This window comes from Hylobates moloch, unplaced genomic scaffold (genome assembly GCF_009828535.3).
Source record: "Hylobates moloch isolate HMO894 unplaced genomic scaffold, HMol_V3 SCAFFOLD_10, whole genome shotgun sequence".
NCBI lineage: Eukaryota > Metazoa > Chordata > Mammalia > Primates > Hylobatidae > Hylobates > Hylobates moloch.
This window is the reverse complement of record NW_026652285.1, coordinates 109,917,401-109,932,678: the sequence shown is the minus strand read 5'-3', so window position 1 is coordinate 109,932,678 and position 15,278 is coordinate 109,917,401. Positions and strand designations below refer to the sequence as shown.

Below are 15,278 nucleotides of genomic sequence, written 5' to 3'. Positions count from 1 at the left end.
CCCCTGGGCTCCACAGTGTGACACCCAAGTCCACTCACTGAGTGCCTCAGCAGGCCGACCCCCACCCAGTGAGCTCAGAGGGGCCTCCCCTCCAGCCCCACAAGCCTGTTTTCTCTCACAGACTACAGCCTGGGCCAGGACAAGGATGCAGGCCGCTCTCTGCCCAAGTGGGCTAAGAACCTGCTAGGAGCTTTGCCCAGGTGAGGGGTTCTGGCTGCTGCGGGACCAGAGGGCCAGCCTGCATGGGTTTTCCATTTTTATTTATCCAAAGAGGAGAAAGAGGGAGGGGAAGGGGAGGTGGAGTCCTATCCTGCCCTGGCCCACCTGGTCCCTGTGAGACTCACCTGCCTGTTCCCAGCACCTGCCGCAGGTCCCCTCAGCCCCGTTCCCAGGCCTGCACTCCCCGGAGCACGAGCAGCTGCTGCCCCACAGTGCAAAGGCCCTGTAAGGTCTCTTCCTCCCAAGCCCAGAGTCTGGTTTAGGGACAAGGCGGTCACGGCCGAGCTGCCCAGGACCATGTGAGGTGAGCTCTGTGTTGGGTGCTCATTTTAAACGGCTGGAACTTTCTGTGACAGGGCCTAGTTGTGGGGCCACCCTGGCGGGCCTTCGTGACACCCAAAAAGTTTGCTGTTGGCTTAATTCAACCAATACCTGTTTGTACACCCAGCACCTGACCCAGGGCATGGAGCAGAACGGGTGGACACTCAAGCCGCAAAAATTAATCAAAGTCATCTGCCAGCTACAGGCTGTCCCAGGGGAAGGGGCTGTACCAGCTGCTCCTCCGGCAGGGCTGCTCCCCCCGCAAGGCTGATGGAGCCAGCAGAGCCTTAGGTTCAAGTGCCAGTGGCCCCTTAGTCACCTCCTGCCACTGCCTCTGAAATGAGGTGACGTGCGGTCCCTACACCCTCCTGAGCACGGGCTTGGCGGGAACCCAGCCCGCCCCACACAGCCCCTGCTACGGACGCAGACGCGAAAGGCTGTAGGCTGTCTGGGCTCCTGAAGGAATGTGGCCTCCCCTGTGGCCCTGTGCAGAGGGGTCACAGATAGGCCACATCCATCCTGGGTCCACCTGCCCAGTCCTTCGTGCAGTTGCGCAATGTCTGGTGACAGGCACTCGTACCTCAGGCTGGATGACCGCGCACCCTGCTTGGGCCGTCTATTCACAAAGTGCAGGGCAGTTGTTACCGTGCTAGATAAGCATCTAAAATGCCTGCGTGAATTCTGTGTATTAAACCGCGGAGTGTCTGAGCGTGTTACTGAGGTTACACTAAAAGCTCTCCTGTGGTGAGTGAGGCCAGTCAGCACGGAGAACACAGCAGGCTGGAGGCTTTGGGTCTACGGGTCCCCATAGAGGAGTGGGGGTCATGGCTGGCAGGAAGTAGGACGGGCTCTGGCTCTGCCTTCTCCGGCCTCGCTGTTCAAGTGCAGCTCTGCCTCTGGTTTTGGGACTCACCTGATGTGCCCTGTCGGCTTCCACAATGATGCCCAGAGCTGGGCACCTGGCACTAGATGCAGACACACAGACACACGCACGGACACAAAACACACCAGTCGGCCCGCATTCGCACATGCACAACGCGTTCGTGGACACACACAGACTCATTCGACACGTGCACAAATGCACAGGCTCCCCTAACCTCTCTGCCTGGAATGTCCCCTCTTGGGGACAAATCTGGGGTGAAAAGGAAGCTGTACTTCCTTAGACAGGGGACAGAGAGCTGGGCCAGGTCCAGGGGGACCTGCAAGTTCTGCACAGACCCTGAAATATGGTGTCATAATAAAAACCCCATTTAAAGTACTTCTTTTTTTTTATTGATTTCATTGAAAACAGAACAAGAAATGGTCAGAGCCAAAAGACTGCTCTTAAAACTGTCAAAAACATTTTAACAGAAAAAAATAAACATGACTGCATTATGAATGTTTTAGAAGAGTTGCACCAAAAAAACCCCACTGTTACTGCACTAATTACAGTCTTTAAAAAGGTATATGCCAAAAAAAAGTATATGACCTGCCAGGCCACCACACAAAAGGTGATGGCAAATTTATTCACACTACAAGACTAACATTTTTAAAAAAGTTTTTCCTGCATTTTATTCTAAAATCACTTTGTTCTCTTTATACAGTTGATAGTTTATTTCACGTGGTGAGTAGAAACCACACCAGAATCAGCACCGTTGTCTGTGTTTTGTTTTTTATTTTTTGTTTGTCCTAATGTTCAGTAATGGTAGAAAATAAATCAGTTTATTCATCATAGCATGTGGCTTAAAAAATCAACAGAAGGTGCCAGCGTCAACGGAACCGGCGGGGGCTGCACCCACCAAGCCACTTCCTCGAAAAGAAACGTCAGTTAGAGGTTTGATATACAGGACTAGGTATAGGATTCCTTTAAAAAGCAAACCCACATTTTCCCCAAAGTTAGTGGTGGGGTCGGTCTCCTGACCTCTCGGAGCCTGACAGGAGACCGTGCCCTCCGTGGGGCCCCTGGGACTCGGCGCCAGCCACGCAGGCCGCGGGCAGGGCGAACGGAGCAGCTCGCGCTAACGGTGGCTTTGGCGGCGCCACACAGAAGAGTCTGGGCCGGACAGGAGAACAGAGCAAGCCCGTGGTGCAACGGGGACCTCAGAGGTCAGAGGAAGAAACGAGAAACTTCGCAACGACGAATCAGCATCAGAAACTCAGAAGGTGATGCCATTGCGGACTCCCAGCGTCTTTGGGGCGCGGACCAAAGTGTGCGCTCCAGCCTGGGCACTGGGCCCACGGTGAGGCCGCAGGTCTGGGAAGGTGGCTGGGAGGCGTCCACACCCGCCCGCAGGGGCTGCAGCCTCACCTCCGACCCCTCCAGGAAGCCGGCGGCGCAGCCCCGAAGGACCTTTCAGTCACGTGCGGAATCTCTCCTCCTCGTCCTCTAAACGGCGATGCGGCGGTCCCTGGCTCCCGAGCGCCCCGCTGGCCGGTGGCGTCTCATAGGGGGTCGGCGGCAGCCGCGGAGCTGGTGTCGGGCAGGCCGTCCTCCTGGGCCTCCTGGGCCGCGCTGGCCTGACGCTGGGCCAGGGCCGCGCTCGAGTGCCGGCACTTGGGGGAGCCGCAGCGGCAGCTGAAGAGCTTGCCTTTGATGTCCCAGAAGCGCTCTCCATAGTCAAACCTGGGGAGGGAACAGAACCAAGGCTCCAAGTGGAATCCCACAGGCACCTCCCACGAGCCAGATAACTTAAGGCAAGGCCAAAGCTTCCTCACCCCGATCTGCCGTGCCGCATCCCAGGTCGCAGTTTTTAGAACTACAGGAAAACCACTAGCATAAGCCCGAGACAAGCCCAGGAAAGCAATGCAAGCCCCGTTCCTAAAACCGTCCCGCCGGCAGCGGAGATGGCCAGGGGCCGGGGCGGTGCGTACCCGAGCTGCTCGCCGGCCTCGATCAGGCGGGTGCTGAAGAAGGCGATCCGGGGGAACCGCAGGTCCTGGTGGGCCATGAACACGCGCACGGGCACCAGGTTGGGCTCGCAGTGGTGGTTGATGAACCGGCTGACGTTCCCGTAGAACCGCGCGTCGATGCAGTAAACCTCCCCGTCCTGCAGGGCGAGAGAAGCCGGCACGCGCTGCAGTGAGCAAGGCCCCGACACGCCGGCCTCGCCGGGTATGGCCATGCACGGCAGTCCCGGAGCCTGGGGTTGGGCGCAGGCCCGCCATGCAGGAGGGGCCTTCTCCAGTGACCTGTGGCGGCGGTGCAGAACCTCCGCCGGCCTTCTCCTCGCTGTGTGGCCACCCACCCCGCACCCTGCCCTCCTCGCCGGGCCTCCGTCTGCGGTGGGGTGGGGGTGGTGCAGGCCATTCCCTTGACGGCGTCCCCATGAGGCTTCCAGCGCGGTGGAATGTGGACAGCGCCATCCCACCCGAGGGCCCATGGAGCTGTCTGGCACCTACAGGAGAAAGGAGGCCGGGGCTGCAAGAGCCCCGTGAGGCAGTGGCAGGGGCTGAGGGGGTCGGGAGGGACGGAGCTGGCGTCCGGGACACACTGTCTTGGTGACGAGGAGGCGGAGCAGTGCCCGGAGGGTCTGGGAAGACTCAGTGGCGAATGGCACCGGGGAGGACCGTCAGGCGGAGGCTGCCCACAGAAAACGACTTCTGCTGCAGCCCTTCCGGGTGCTGATGTGACTGTGGAACACGAGGCCGAAGAGACTGAGGCGTCCTCCTCACCCTGGTGCCTTGGAGAGGAGCCCAGGATTCCGGGTGGCCGCATGGCCCTGGGCCCTGGCCCCTGGCACTGGCCTGTGATGATGGATTCTGAATTGACCGTAGAGAGGGGGACGAGGTGGGTGGGCCTCACCTAACCACGCAACTCCTTTAAAAGCAATTCTCTCTGGAGACCCAGGGCTTGGAGCTGCTGGGGCCTGGATGCAGGGGCTGCGTGGGAGGAAGGTAGGTGGTCCCGGCCGGCAGCTAGCAAGGAACCTGGACTTTGCCCACGCAACCACAGGGACCTGGGCTCAGCAGCCCCCTGCCTGTGCAGCCCGAGGCAGGGCACGCCCAACCCCTGCTGTGCACACTGGGCCGAGTGGGTGGGCGCCATGGCGAGCTGCGGGTGGGTGGCGTGGTTTGTTACCCAGCGACGGAAAGAGGCAACACCACAGACGACAGCCAGGCAGAGGGGGAAGGAGGCACCTGGGGCTTTCCAGGACCGAGTTCCGAGAGGGCGGGGCCTGCAGGCAGAGACACCTGGTCCACAACCTGCCCCAGCATGAACATTAACCAGAGCCATGGACGCTCAGAGGTCAAGAGGTTAAAACCCAAACCAACAAGCGGGTAAAGGCGTGGACGAGAGCAGCTCTCCGACAACCTTCAAGGCGCGGGCAGTGACAAGGCAGTAAACCAGGCGAGCACAGCCGCCGGACGGGACCAGCCACAGCCCCCAAAAGCCAAAGGCGCGGGAAGCCGCCTCCTGGTTTACCCCAAAGAAACAGAGTTCAGAGTGGCTCACGTGGCGTGGACTTTGGCCTCTGCTTCGGGGTCTGATGGACTAAGAATCTAGAGGCGACCCCTCCCCGTGCAGAATGCAGTTCTGGAACTAGCAACAACGCACACGCGAAGGTCTTGATAAGCAGCAAGATGGAGAGTGAGGGGCTTCCGACTGGAGGGGCCAGGCCCGGCTCTGCCCAGGCTTTCACCAGGGGCAGCCCGTCTGGCAGAGCACACAGCACTGCCCCGTGCTTCTAAGATGGGTGAGGTGTCAAAGTCTGTGTATACAAATCTCTGCCCGACCAGGACCAGATAAAGACAACAGTCCAGAGACTGACAGCTGGAGTAAGGCAGATAGGCCACGTGGGAGGCGGGGCCTGCGGAGAGAGCCCAGCCAATCCTAGGACTGTGGGAGGCGGGGCCTGTGGAGGGAGTTCAGCCAATCCTAGGACTGGGGCGAAGGCACAGGGACCACGAGAGAGGAGGGGCCTGCGGGAGGGGCCCAGCCAATCGCACTGGGGAAACAAGGCCCACGCGGGAGAGAAACCAGAGTCCTCCCCACGTTAACAACTCAAGTGACCTGACACTTGAAACACTGAGGAAACGAACACGTCCGAAAGAGAACACTCAACTGAGTCCAGCCTTGAGATGAACCAGACACTGGGCCAACAGACACGTATTTTCAAGGCAGCTCCTAAGGCTGTCTGTCCTCAATGAACAACAAAGCAAGATTTCAAGGCATAAAAATCTCAGAGAAATGATAAGTCTCAGCGGAGAAACAGAGAAAGAATCCAACGGAAATTCTACATCGAAATTCACTGCCTGCTGAAGCCATCACTGGGTGGATGAACAGAATCTCAAGAGATTTGCCTAATGACAGGTAAAGTCAAACAAACTGACTTGTACGCAACATTATTTGAGATAAATAGCAAGGGCTGAAATCAACTGGAATGCCCCAAAAAGGAGGAGAAAGATTTCCATGTACGGACAATGTGATGACTCTCCCCAAATCCTGTCGGGAGGAAGGTAGGGGCTGCTGCAGTATCTATACTCTACCACTTTTTGTGTAAGAAAAGAGAAGGAATAAGAAATCTACTTGAGTATTTTTTCTCGATTTCTGCTGATGGTTACTGCAGGTGCTACGGTTGGAATGTGTGTGTCCCCCCACCAGACTCACAGGCTGAGACCCCAAGGTTAGGGTGGGGCTTTGGGAAAGTGATTAGGTCATGGGTGTGGAGGGAACTGTGCCTCATAAAAAGGACCCCAGAGAGCTGCTGCACCCCCTCCACCACATGAGGACACAGTGAGAAGGCACTGGCTACGAACCAGGAAGCCCTCCCCAGATACCAGATCTACCAACGCCTTCATCTTGGGACTTCCAGCCTCCAGAGCAGTGAGAAATACATTCCTGTTATTTGTAAGCCTCACGGTTTACAGTGTTTTGCGATCACAGCTCGAATAGACTAAGACAGCAGGAAACAGAATACAGAGAGCGTGGAGAGAAGCAAGGCTTTTCTGGGTGTGAACTTCCCAAGCGTGCAAAAATTTTACACAATCAAAAAACAAAAAATTAAATTGTAACATTTAAAACGAACTAAAATTAATGTAACTGCCTATCAACCCGGTGACACAATCACACAAGCAACATTTCCGGTGCTGCGAAGCACAAGACTGGGCCCAGCTTACATGGAACATGTTCTGAGGAGTGAGACGCTGCAAAGAAGCGCAGATGCCATCCAGGAGTTGTACTGGTGCTTACTGTTATCAGTAATATCTGGAGTGCTATTTTGAAACTAAAGACTTTAGAAACCAAAATTTTTATTGTAAGAGATACAAATATAAAATCAAAGAAGTTGGATAAAAACTCTACACTGTTAAATTTGAATTGGAAATATTAACATGAACACATTTTTAAAAATCGGTTTACTTCATAGCTCCGCCCTCTGAAAATTGAGTCGAGAGCCCATGGCACCCTGACAGCAGTGGGCACCCCAGAGTCTCGTTTCAGTGTCTTTCTCTTCCAAAAGCACAAGGACATCCTGGAGAAATGGCTGATTCCAAGTGTGGGGCAAGGAATATAAGGGAGGCCTGGGTGTCACATGGTACCGAAGAGCAGTGTCACCAAAGGAGACGGGCTCGCCTGCATGGGTTCCCCATGGCCAAAGATGGGGCAGTTTGACCATTAAATAAGAATGGCTATAATTGATCAAACATACATGTAAAAATGTTAAAAAAAAAAAAAAAAAAGTAAAAATCCATGAGCCCACATTAACACTCAAAACAGAGGAAAGAAAAAAAAGACCAAAATTTCTTTCTTTTTTTTTTTTTTTTTTTCTTTTTTTGAGACAGAGTCTCGCTGTCGCCCAGGCTGGAGTGCAGTGGCGCGATCTCGGCTCACTGCAAGCCCCACCTCCCGGGTTCACGCCATTCTCCTGCCTCAGCCTCCCGAGCAGCTGGGACTACAGGCACCCGCCACCTCGCCCGGCTAATTTTTTGTATTTTTAGTAGAGACGGGGTTTCACTGTGTTAGCCAGGATGGTCTCGATCTCCTGACCTTGTGATCCGCCCGCCTCAGCCTCTCAAAGTGCTGGGATTACAGGCGTGAGCCACCGCGCCCGGCCTCAAAATTTCTTTGCTGCTACTTCCTCACTCTGAAACTTGATAACTAAATGGTAAGAATAAAGCATTGATCTTGCCTTTCTCTGAGGAGTAACCACAAAGCCCAGGTTTAAGGTTTATTTATTTAAACAGAAGAATGTCTGTTAATAAACAGGGAAGCCATGGACGCTTGGGGTGGGCAGTCGAGGTGGCCATAAAGCTCCCTATGGGACACAGCAGCCCCAGTGTGAGTGTCGCCAAACCTCAGCCCTTCCTCCCAGCTGGCCGCAAACACGGGATAAGAGAACAAGTGAGGTGACACCACGGGGGCACACAGAAATGTGGACTGTGGCCGGTCTCCCCCGAAGGCCACTGTGTGGGCTGCTGGTAGAAGAAACTTCTGGGATGTGCCAAGTATCATACAAGGGACAGCCCCGCCTGATTCCAGAGGGGCGAACCAGGGAAAGACATCGGGGAAACTAGGAGTCTGTAGATGAACCTCACGTGACGGCAATCTCGTGAGGCAGCACTATTCACAGGCACACTCTGACGTCACTGGGGGTAAAATGTCACATTTGTAACTAACTTTACATTATATCAGCAAAAAAGGATGAAATAAATAAGGCAAGATACTAACAACCATGAAGTCCAGGTGGGGGAATAAGACCCTCCACTCTCCTGATTCTCTCTGCTTTCCGGTATGTCTGAAAATTTTCACAATGTGTGGTCAAAAAGGAATTAAAAAGGCAAGAAAAAGGAATCTCTGAAGGAAGTGGCAGAGAAGCAAAACATGTTTCTTCTATTTTTTAACTAAATAAGAGACCTGAATGTCTTTAAAATTAGGGAAGAAGCATCAGAGAAGAACCTGTGGGGACAAGGTGCTGCCGCAGGTGAGGAGGTGCTGGTGGCAGTGGGCGCAGGGCAGGAGCTCCAGTGGCAACGTCTGTGAGACCAGGGCGGGGGCCTCCCCATGGTGCCTGGGTGCCCCACCCTGCTAAGAGTGGAGACAACATCACAGTCGCCTCTGTACAAACACCCGGGCCTGGTGCTTCGAGTGGACCTCACTACAGGTGCTCACTTCACTTCGCCAGAGGCAAAAGAGGCCATCTGGGAGGGCCAGGCCCATCTGGGCTCTTCCCAGGATTCCTAGCAGGCTCCACAAGCCCCCACACAGCAAGCAGGAGGGGAGGCACAGAGGCAGCAGCTCTCCAAGGCGCTGAACTGGCACTGCTCAGAGCCACCAAGGGCTTATTGCAGACATGAGGCCCCAGGGCTGGGGCCTCGCTGTTCCTGGTCTTCTCATTTTTGTGGTTTTTCTGTCCAGAACCACCGGCCTTAGAGATGCTCTAGTGCAGTGTGTTAAAAATAACCCTCCTCCCACCCTGAGAACCTTCCAGCTCTGCACCAAGCATCACTCGGGCCCTGAGTGTGGGATCTGTGGCTGTCCGGGAGACGTACCTCCTCCACCCTGCACCCCCGCAGGAGCACACTTTGTGGCTTCTCAGGAGGAGCCCCTTTCTCAGTCTGACCCCAGGAGCCTCCACGTGACCCTAGAGGTCATGGGGTCTCGAGACCCTGTGCTCTGCTTGGCCTCATTGCCCAGACCAGAGGGGCCTAGAGTCAGGGTGTGGCCTTGGCAATGGTCATGCCTGACGACCCAGCCCAGACTCCCTGAGGCCACACACACATGTGGCAGCCTGGCATGTGCCACCCCCCCACCCCACCCCAGGGCAGGTCTGGGCTTCTTTGGGGACAGGGTGTGGGTTCCATGCACCCTGAAGAATGCAGAGCGGCTCCTCCTGGGCACACCACTCTGACCCCTGCTGATGCCCCTTGTCACTGGGACTTCCATGATGCCCACCAGCACCCCCCTGGGGCCTGTGGATGGTCACAGCACAGTCTGTAGCCCCAAGAGACAAAGGGGCTGCCCCCATGGGCCATCAACCTTGCCCATGGCCTCCCACTGCGTGCCGTTCGTCCACGTCCCTCCCACGATGGCAGCCGGGCCAACCGCCCCGTCGCACCCTGTCGGCTGGCACCAGGAGCCCCTTCACACAGGGGCACGGCCTCCCCTAGCTGCTCCTACGGTTCAGAGGCTTCAGATCCCAGAACCCTCAAAGGAACGGACACCGCTGAGGGCTTTAAATGTATCCTCATGTGCTGCTCTTCCAAGGTTTCTCTAATGAAGAAACCTTCCACCTAGGTTTTGGGCAAGCACACCATGGAGAGGCCTCCCTGGGGCGCCTCGCTGATGGGAGATTTGAATAAAGGCCTAAAGAAGGTAAGGACCGGGAGGGCGGGGGGGGGGGGGGGGGGGGGGGGGCAGAATCCCAGAGGGCACGTTCAACAGCTTCAGAACAGCATGAGGAAGTGCCAGCAACTGTGAGAGCAGTGGAGGGGGGCAGTCAGTGGGGAACGGGCTGTGCAAGGTTTGAGCCAAAAGCAGAGGGCTTGGGGTCCCTGTAGCCCCAGGCTGAGAATAGATGGCAACAGCAGGGCTGGGGCAGACCCAGGGGTGGGTGCCCACTGCAATGGTCCAGGAAATATTTTGAAGGCAGAATCAGAAAGTTTCCTGGCACCCAGTGATTTTGGCGCTCAGGTGGACAGGGGTCTGGGGTCTGGGGGTCTGGGGTCTTGGGGTCCGGGGGTCTTGGGGTCCGGGGGTCTGGGGTCCGGGGGTCTGGGGTCTTGGGGTCCAGGGGTGGGTCAGAGCTGCAGCAGACACCTAGGAGGCTTTGGTGTGTTCGTGGCTCTCCACATCCTCAAAATGAACAAGAACCGTACCTGGGCCTGTGTGTCCATGGCTGAGAAGTGAGAGGGTGCCGGGAGGAGCAGGGCTAGATGCTGCTGCCTCGGGTGGGTGGGGACCGGAGCCTGCCCTGAACTTAGGGGCACTCATGGGAGGCGAGGCCTGACTGCATCTGGTTGCAGACAGACTGGAAGGCAAGGAATCAGGGGAGTGTGGCAGCTCTGGGGCATCAGGGAGTGTGGAGAATGCTGACAGGATGTCTCTGAGGAGGTGAGGGTGGGCGTGGCTCCAGACAGGAGAAGGAAGCACAGAAAGTCCATGCCAGGGAACAGGTGTGAAAGCAGAGCACAGACGTGCGGGCGAGGAGGCGGGGACCCCCCTGGCCAACATGACAAGCGAGTCAAGGAACTGAGAGCCTCCAGCAGCAATCCGATGGAGCGGTATTGTGCCTGTTAAATGTGACAACTTAAAAGCAGCCTGGGAAGTTGCATCCTTATTTTACAAAAGGACTGGCCCACAGTGGACTGGGAATATGGAAATGGCCCTTCCACACAGTTTGGGAGGTGCGGCCCTAGGTGAGCAGGAGGAACCTGGCCAGTGAAGGCCACAGCCACATCAGCAGGGAGAGAGGCCTGTGTGCACAATGCTGCCATTAGGAGGTGGTTTCGAACCCCCAGCAAAGCTCTCCCCTCTCCTCTGGGCTGCGGCTCCACCCACCTGTCTTGGTCTCACTGGTTATCACGCAGTGAGAAGGCAGGGTCCCTCCATGAGCCAGGCAGCGGGGTCCTCCCCAGAACCAAACTGGTAGGTGCCTTGACCTTGGACTTCTGGCCTCCAGCACTGTGAGAAACCAGTCTGTTGTGCAGGCTGTGCAGTCTATGGTGTTCTGTTACAGCAGCCTCAACGGACTGAGACAGGCCCCCAGGAACCAAGGCCACCTGGGGGCTAAAGTCAGCTGGAGTGACAGAGGCCACGGCCTGCAGTTTAGCTCTGAGGCCTCTTGGTTCCTGGAAGCGGACCGGGGTGACCCAATGCATTTTCTTCAAGCAGGTTTGAAAATACAGTGTCTGGCACCCAAACAAAACTAACCAGAAGCATGAGGAGACAGGGAAAGAAGAAGACAAGCGGCAAAACAGATGCTAGAAACAGACCTACAGAGATGCCAGATGCTGAAAGGAGAGACCAGGGCAGGAGATATTGCAGCAAGGAGGCGGCACAGAACACACCGCCCCACCCACCCACCCCCCCCATGGACCCAGACTGACCACACAACACAGCACTGATGCCACATGGTTAAAATACACATAAATTAAATTTCCAGTAACAACAGCATATAAATCAGATATTCACACTAACAGAACAAGGAGAAAAATCATAGGCTTATTTCAATAGATTTTTTTAAATGTTCAACAAAATTCAACATCAATTCATGGAACTCTTTGGGACAGAAAAGAAGACTTTGTTATTCTGATAAAGGCATCCCAACACCTGCATACCAGCATCACGGGAAACGGTCCTGAAAGGCCACGCCTCCTCCCTGACACTGGGCGGCCCCGCCGGTGTAGACGACAAGAATGAGAAGTGAAACCATGGGGACCGGGGCAGCCTGCGTGGTGATGACACGGGCACACACACACAAAACAACAGACCCACACGTATCATTACACTTAATAGGTGACTTTAGGCCACAGGTTAAAGAGTTAATTTTAAAAACTACTCTATTTCTATATATCAAGCAACAACTGTGGAAAAATATGCCTCCTTCAAATACAAGAGCATCAAGGTTTCTGAGACGCTAAGGGCTGCTTCTGACTGTGATGGGTCAGCTGGTGCTGCACTGGCCCTCCCACCCAAGACTGATGGCCCAGCCAGATCCACAGGACTCAAACAGGGAATGACTGGGTGACACCTCTGGGCAGTTTCTCATACAGCTGAAGGTCACTCACACATGACCCAGCCAGGAAATGACAAAGGCCACATGGTGTGTGATTCCACTTACATGATATTCTGGAAAAGGCAGGACTGCAGGAAGCAAGTCAGCGTGGCCGTGGCTCGGAGTGGGGAAGGCAGGTGCCCGTGAGGAGAGGGAGTCGGCCCACACACATGTAGAATTCTAAGGCAGCCCCAAGAGTCTCCCTTGTATCAACCCGTCCCCTTGAGCGTGACTTGCTTCTGGCCCACAGAATGTGAGGAAGGCAGCGTGGCAAAGCCCCGACATTCTCCTGCTGGCCTTCAAGAAGAGAGCTGCCTCTAGGAGCTCAGAGCACCCCCAGCTGCCAGCTAGCAAGGAAGCAGAGGCCTCCTCCTGCAGCCAAGGAAGTGAATTCTGACAACCTAGGGAGCATTTACACAAGGCCTGAAGCTAACATTAGACAGGGTAAGGACACCGCTTCCCCCAGTGCCGGGAAGAGAACAAGCATTATGCCCAACCTTCCAGGAAACAAAGCTGCACGGATCAGAACGTGAGAAGAAAAACTGTCTTTACTCACACATGACATGACCACATGGGCAGACAAGCCTAATAGTACAAAAAGTTACTAGAATTCATAAATACATTTAACAAGGTCAATGCACAAAAAAATCAAGTATTTCCACATTATTTCCAACAAACAACTGGAAAATGAAATTTAAAAACAATACTGTTTATAACATATGAAAAGTATGACGTGCTTAGGAATACATTTAACAAAACAGTGTAAGATCTATATACTAAAAGCTACAAGGCTCTGCTGAGAGAAACTCAAGGTCAACTCAAAGAGAGCTGGGCCACCTACAGACACAGGGTCAGAAGGCTCAACGCGCTAATGGTCAGCAGATTTAGTGCAGTCTCGCAAAAATTCCAGCAGCCTTGGCCTGTACTGACGACCGGGCTCTCAACTGTCTATGAAAATGCAAAGGACATGGAGGAGCGAAACAGTTTTGAAAAAAAAACCGAGTATGAGGAGTATGAGGACGTAACACTACCTGGCTCCAAGCTTTACTATCAGTCAAGAGAATGTGGCACTGGTTTGAGGATCCGCAAATAGATCAAAGGAACAAAACATGGTCCAGACGTAGATCTGCATCAGCTGGTGTAAGTAGAACTAGTGGTGCTGGATTAACTGTCCACATGGACACAAGTGAACCTCAATCCTTACTTCAAACCCACATTTTTGAGAGACAGGCCAGGCTGCAGTGCAGTGGCTCCATCACAGCTCGCTGCAGCTTCAAACTCCGTCTCGGCCTCCCGAAGTGCTGGGATTACAGGAGCGTGCCAGTGTGTCCGGCCTTAACTTGCATTTTTATATAAGACTTCTAAAAAAAGGAGAAAATCTTCACAATCCTGGGATAGACATGGAATTCTTAGGACATGGAAAGTAATATAATTTTAAAATTCTGCTTCCTGAAAGACACTGTTAAGGAAGTGAGGAGGCAAGGCACAGACTAAGAAAATATTCGCATCACACACATATTTATATGTGTATCAGAGTCAGAAGATGGAAAGAGCTCCTACAACTCAAGAAGACAAGCAGCCGGGCCGGGCGCGGTGGCTCACGCCTGTAGTCCCAGCACTCTGGGAGGCTGAGGCGGGTGGGTCACCTGCAGTCAGGAGTTCGAGACCAGCCTGGCCAACACGGCAAAACCTTGTCTCTACTAAAAATATAAAAATTAGCCAGGCGTTGGCCGGGCACGGTGGCTCATGCCTGTAATCCCAGCACTTTGGGAGGCCGAGGTGGGCGGATCACGAGGTCAGGAGATCAAGACCATCCTGGCTAACATGGTGAAACCCTGTCTCTACTAAAAATACAAAAAATTAGCCAGGCGTGGTGGCGGGTGCCTGTAGTCCCAGCTACTCGGGAGGCTGAGGCTGCAGAATGGCGTGAACCCAGGAGACGGAGCTTGCAGTGAGCCGAGATTGCGTCACTGCACTCCAGCCTAGGCGACGGAGTGAGACACCGTCTCAAAAAAAAAAAAATCAGCCAGGCGTGGTGGTGGCTGGCACCTGTAGTCCCCAGCTACTCAGGAGGCTGAGGCAGGAGACTCACTGAACCCAGGAGGCAGAGGTTGCAGTGAGTCGAGATTGTACAGCATTCTAGCCTGGGCAACAAGAGCGAAACTCCATCTCAATAAACAAACAAACAACAACAACAACAACAAACAGGCTTTTTTTTTTTGAGACGGAGTTTTGCTCTTGTTGCCCAGGCCTACAGTGCAATGGCATGATCTCGGCTCACTGCAACCTCCACCTCCCAAGTTCAAGCAAGTCTCCTGCCTCAGCCTCCCAAGTAACTGGGATTACAGGTATGCGCCACCATGCCCGGATAATTTTTGTATTTTTAGTAGAGACGGGGTTTCACCATGTTGGTCAGGCTGGTCTCGAACTACTGACCTCGTGAACCGCCCATCTCGGCCTCCCAAAGTGCTGGGATTACAGGCGGGAGCCACTGCGCCCGGCCCAAACAGGCAAATTTTAAAAATTACTTCACAAAAGAAGTATAAGGATGGTAACACACACGTGAAAAGAGGCTCTTCATCAAGCATCAGGAAAGCAAATCTAAATCACAGTGTTTGGAGCTCTCACTCACTGCAGTGGGAACGGAAGTGCTATAACCACTTTGGAAAACTAGCGGTTTCTTTTAAAGTTAAAGGTACCCCATCATATAAGCCAGTAACTCCACCCCCATTTACTCAAGAGAAATAAAAATTCACGTCCATTAAAAACAAGTCTATGGGAGTCACAGCAGGTTTCCTCGTGACGGCAGAATTGGAAAGGACGGAGGCCCACCCACAGGCAAGCAGGCATAAACCAGCAGAGAGGCTGGGTGGCTCACCATTCAACAACAGAAAGGAACAAACCACTGACACGTGTAGCCACGTGGGCAAATCACAAAACATGCAAAGCCGGACACAGGATTCCATTTATAGAAAATGCGAATGCAGGTGGAACTCACCCACCAGGATGGGCAGGGGAGAAGGAGGGACTAAGGGCTCACAGGGGATT

At 54.2% G+C, this 15,278-nt stretch overlaps 1 protein-coding gene across 7 annotated transcripts in view; it reads right to left on the bottom strand.

Moving 5' to 3' along the window:
* Positions 1 to 2,174: 2,174 nt before the first annotated feature.
* The window catches only part of EHMT1 (euchromatic histone lysine methyltransferase 1), a 103,638-nt gene continuing 90,534 nt past the window's right edge, over positions 2,175 to 15,278 (bottom strand). For all 7 annotated transcript variants that reach the window (XM_032165801.2, XM_032165810.2, XM_032165809.2 and 4 more), the window contains 2 exons: positions 3,391 to 3,566; positions 2,175 to 3,142 (listed from right to left, as the gene is read on the bottom strand). In XM_032165801.2, the coding sequence (XP_032021692.1) occupies positions 2,962 to 3,142; positions 3,391 to 3,566 (357 nt within the window). In that variant the 3' untranslated portion in view covers positions 2,175 to 2,961. The remainder of the gene's footprint in view (positions 3,143 to 3,390; positions 3,567 to 15,278) is intronic.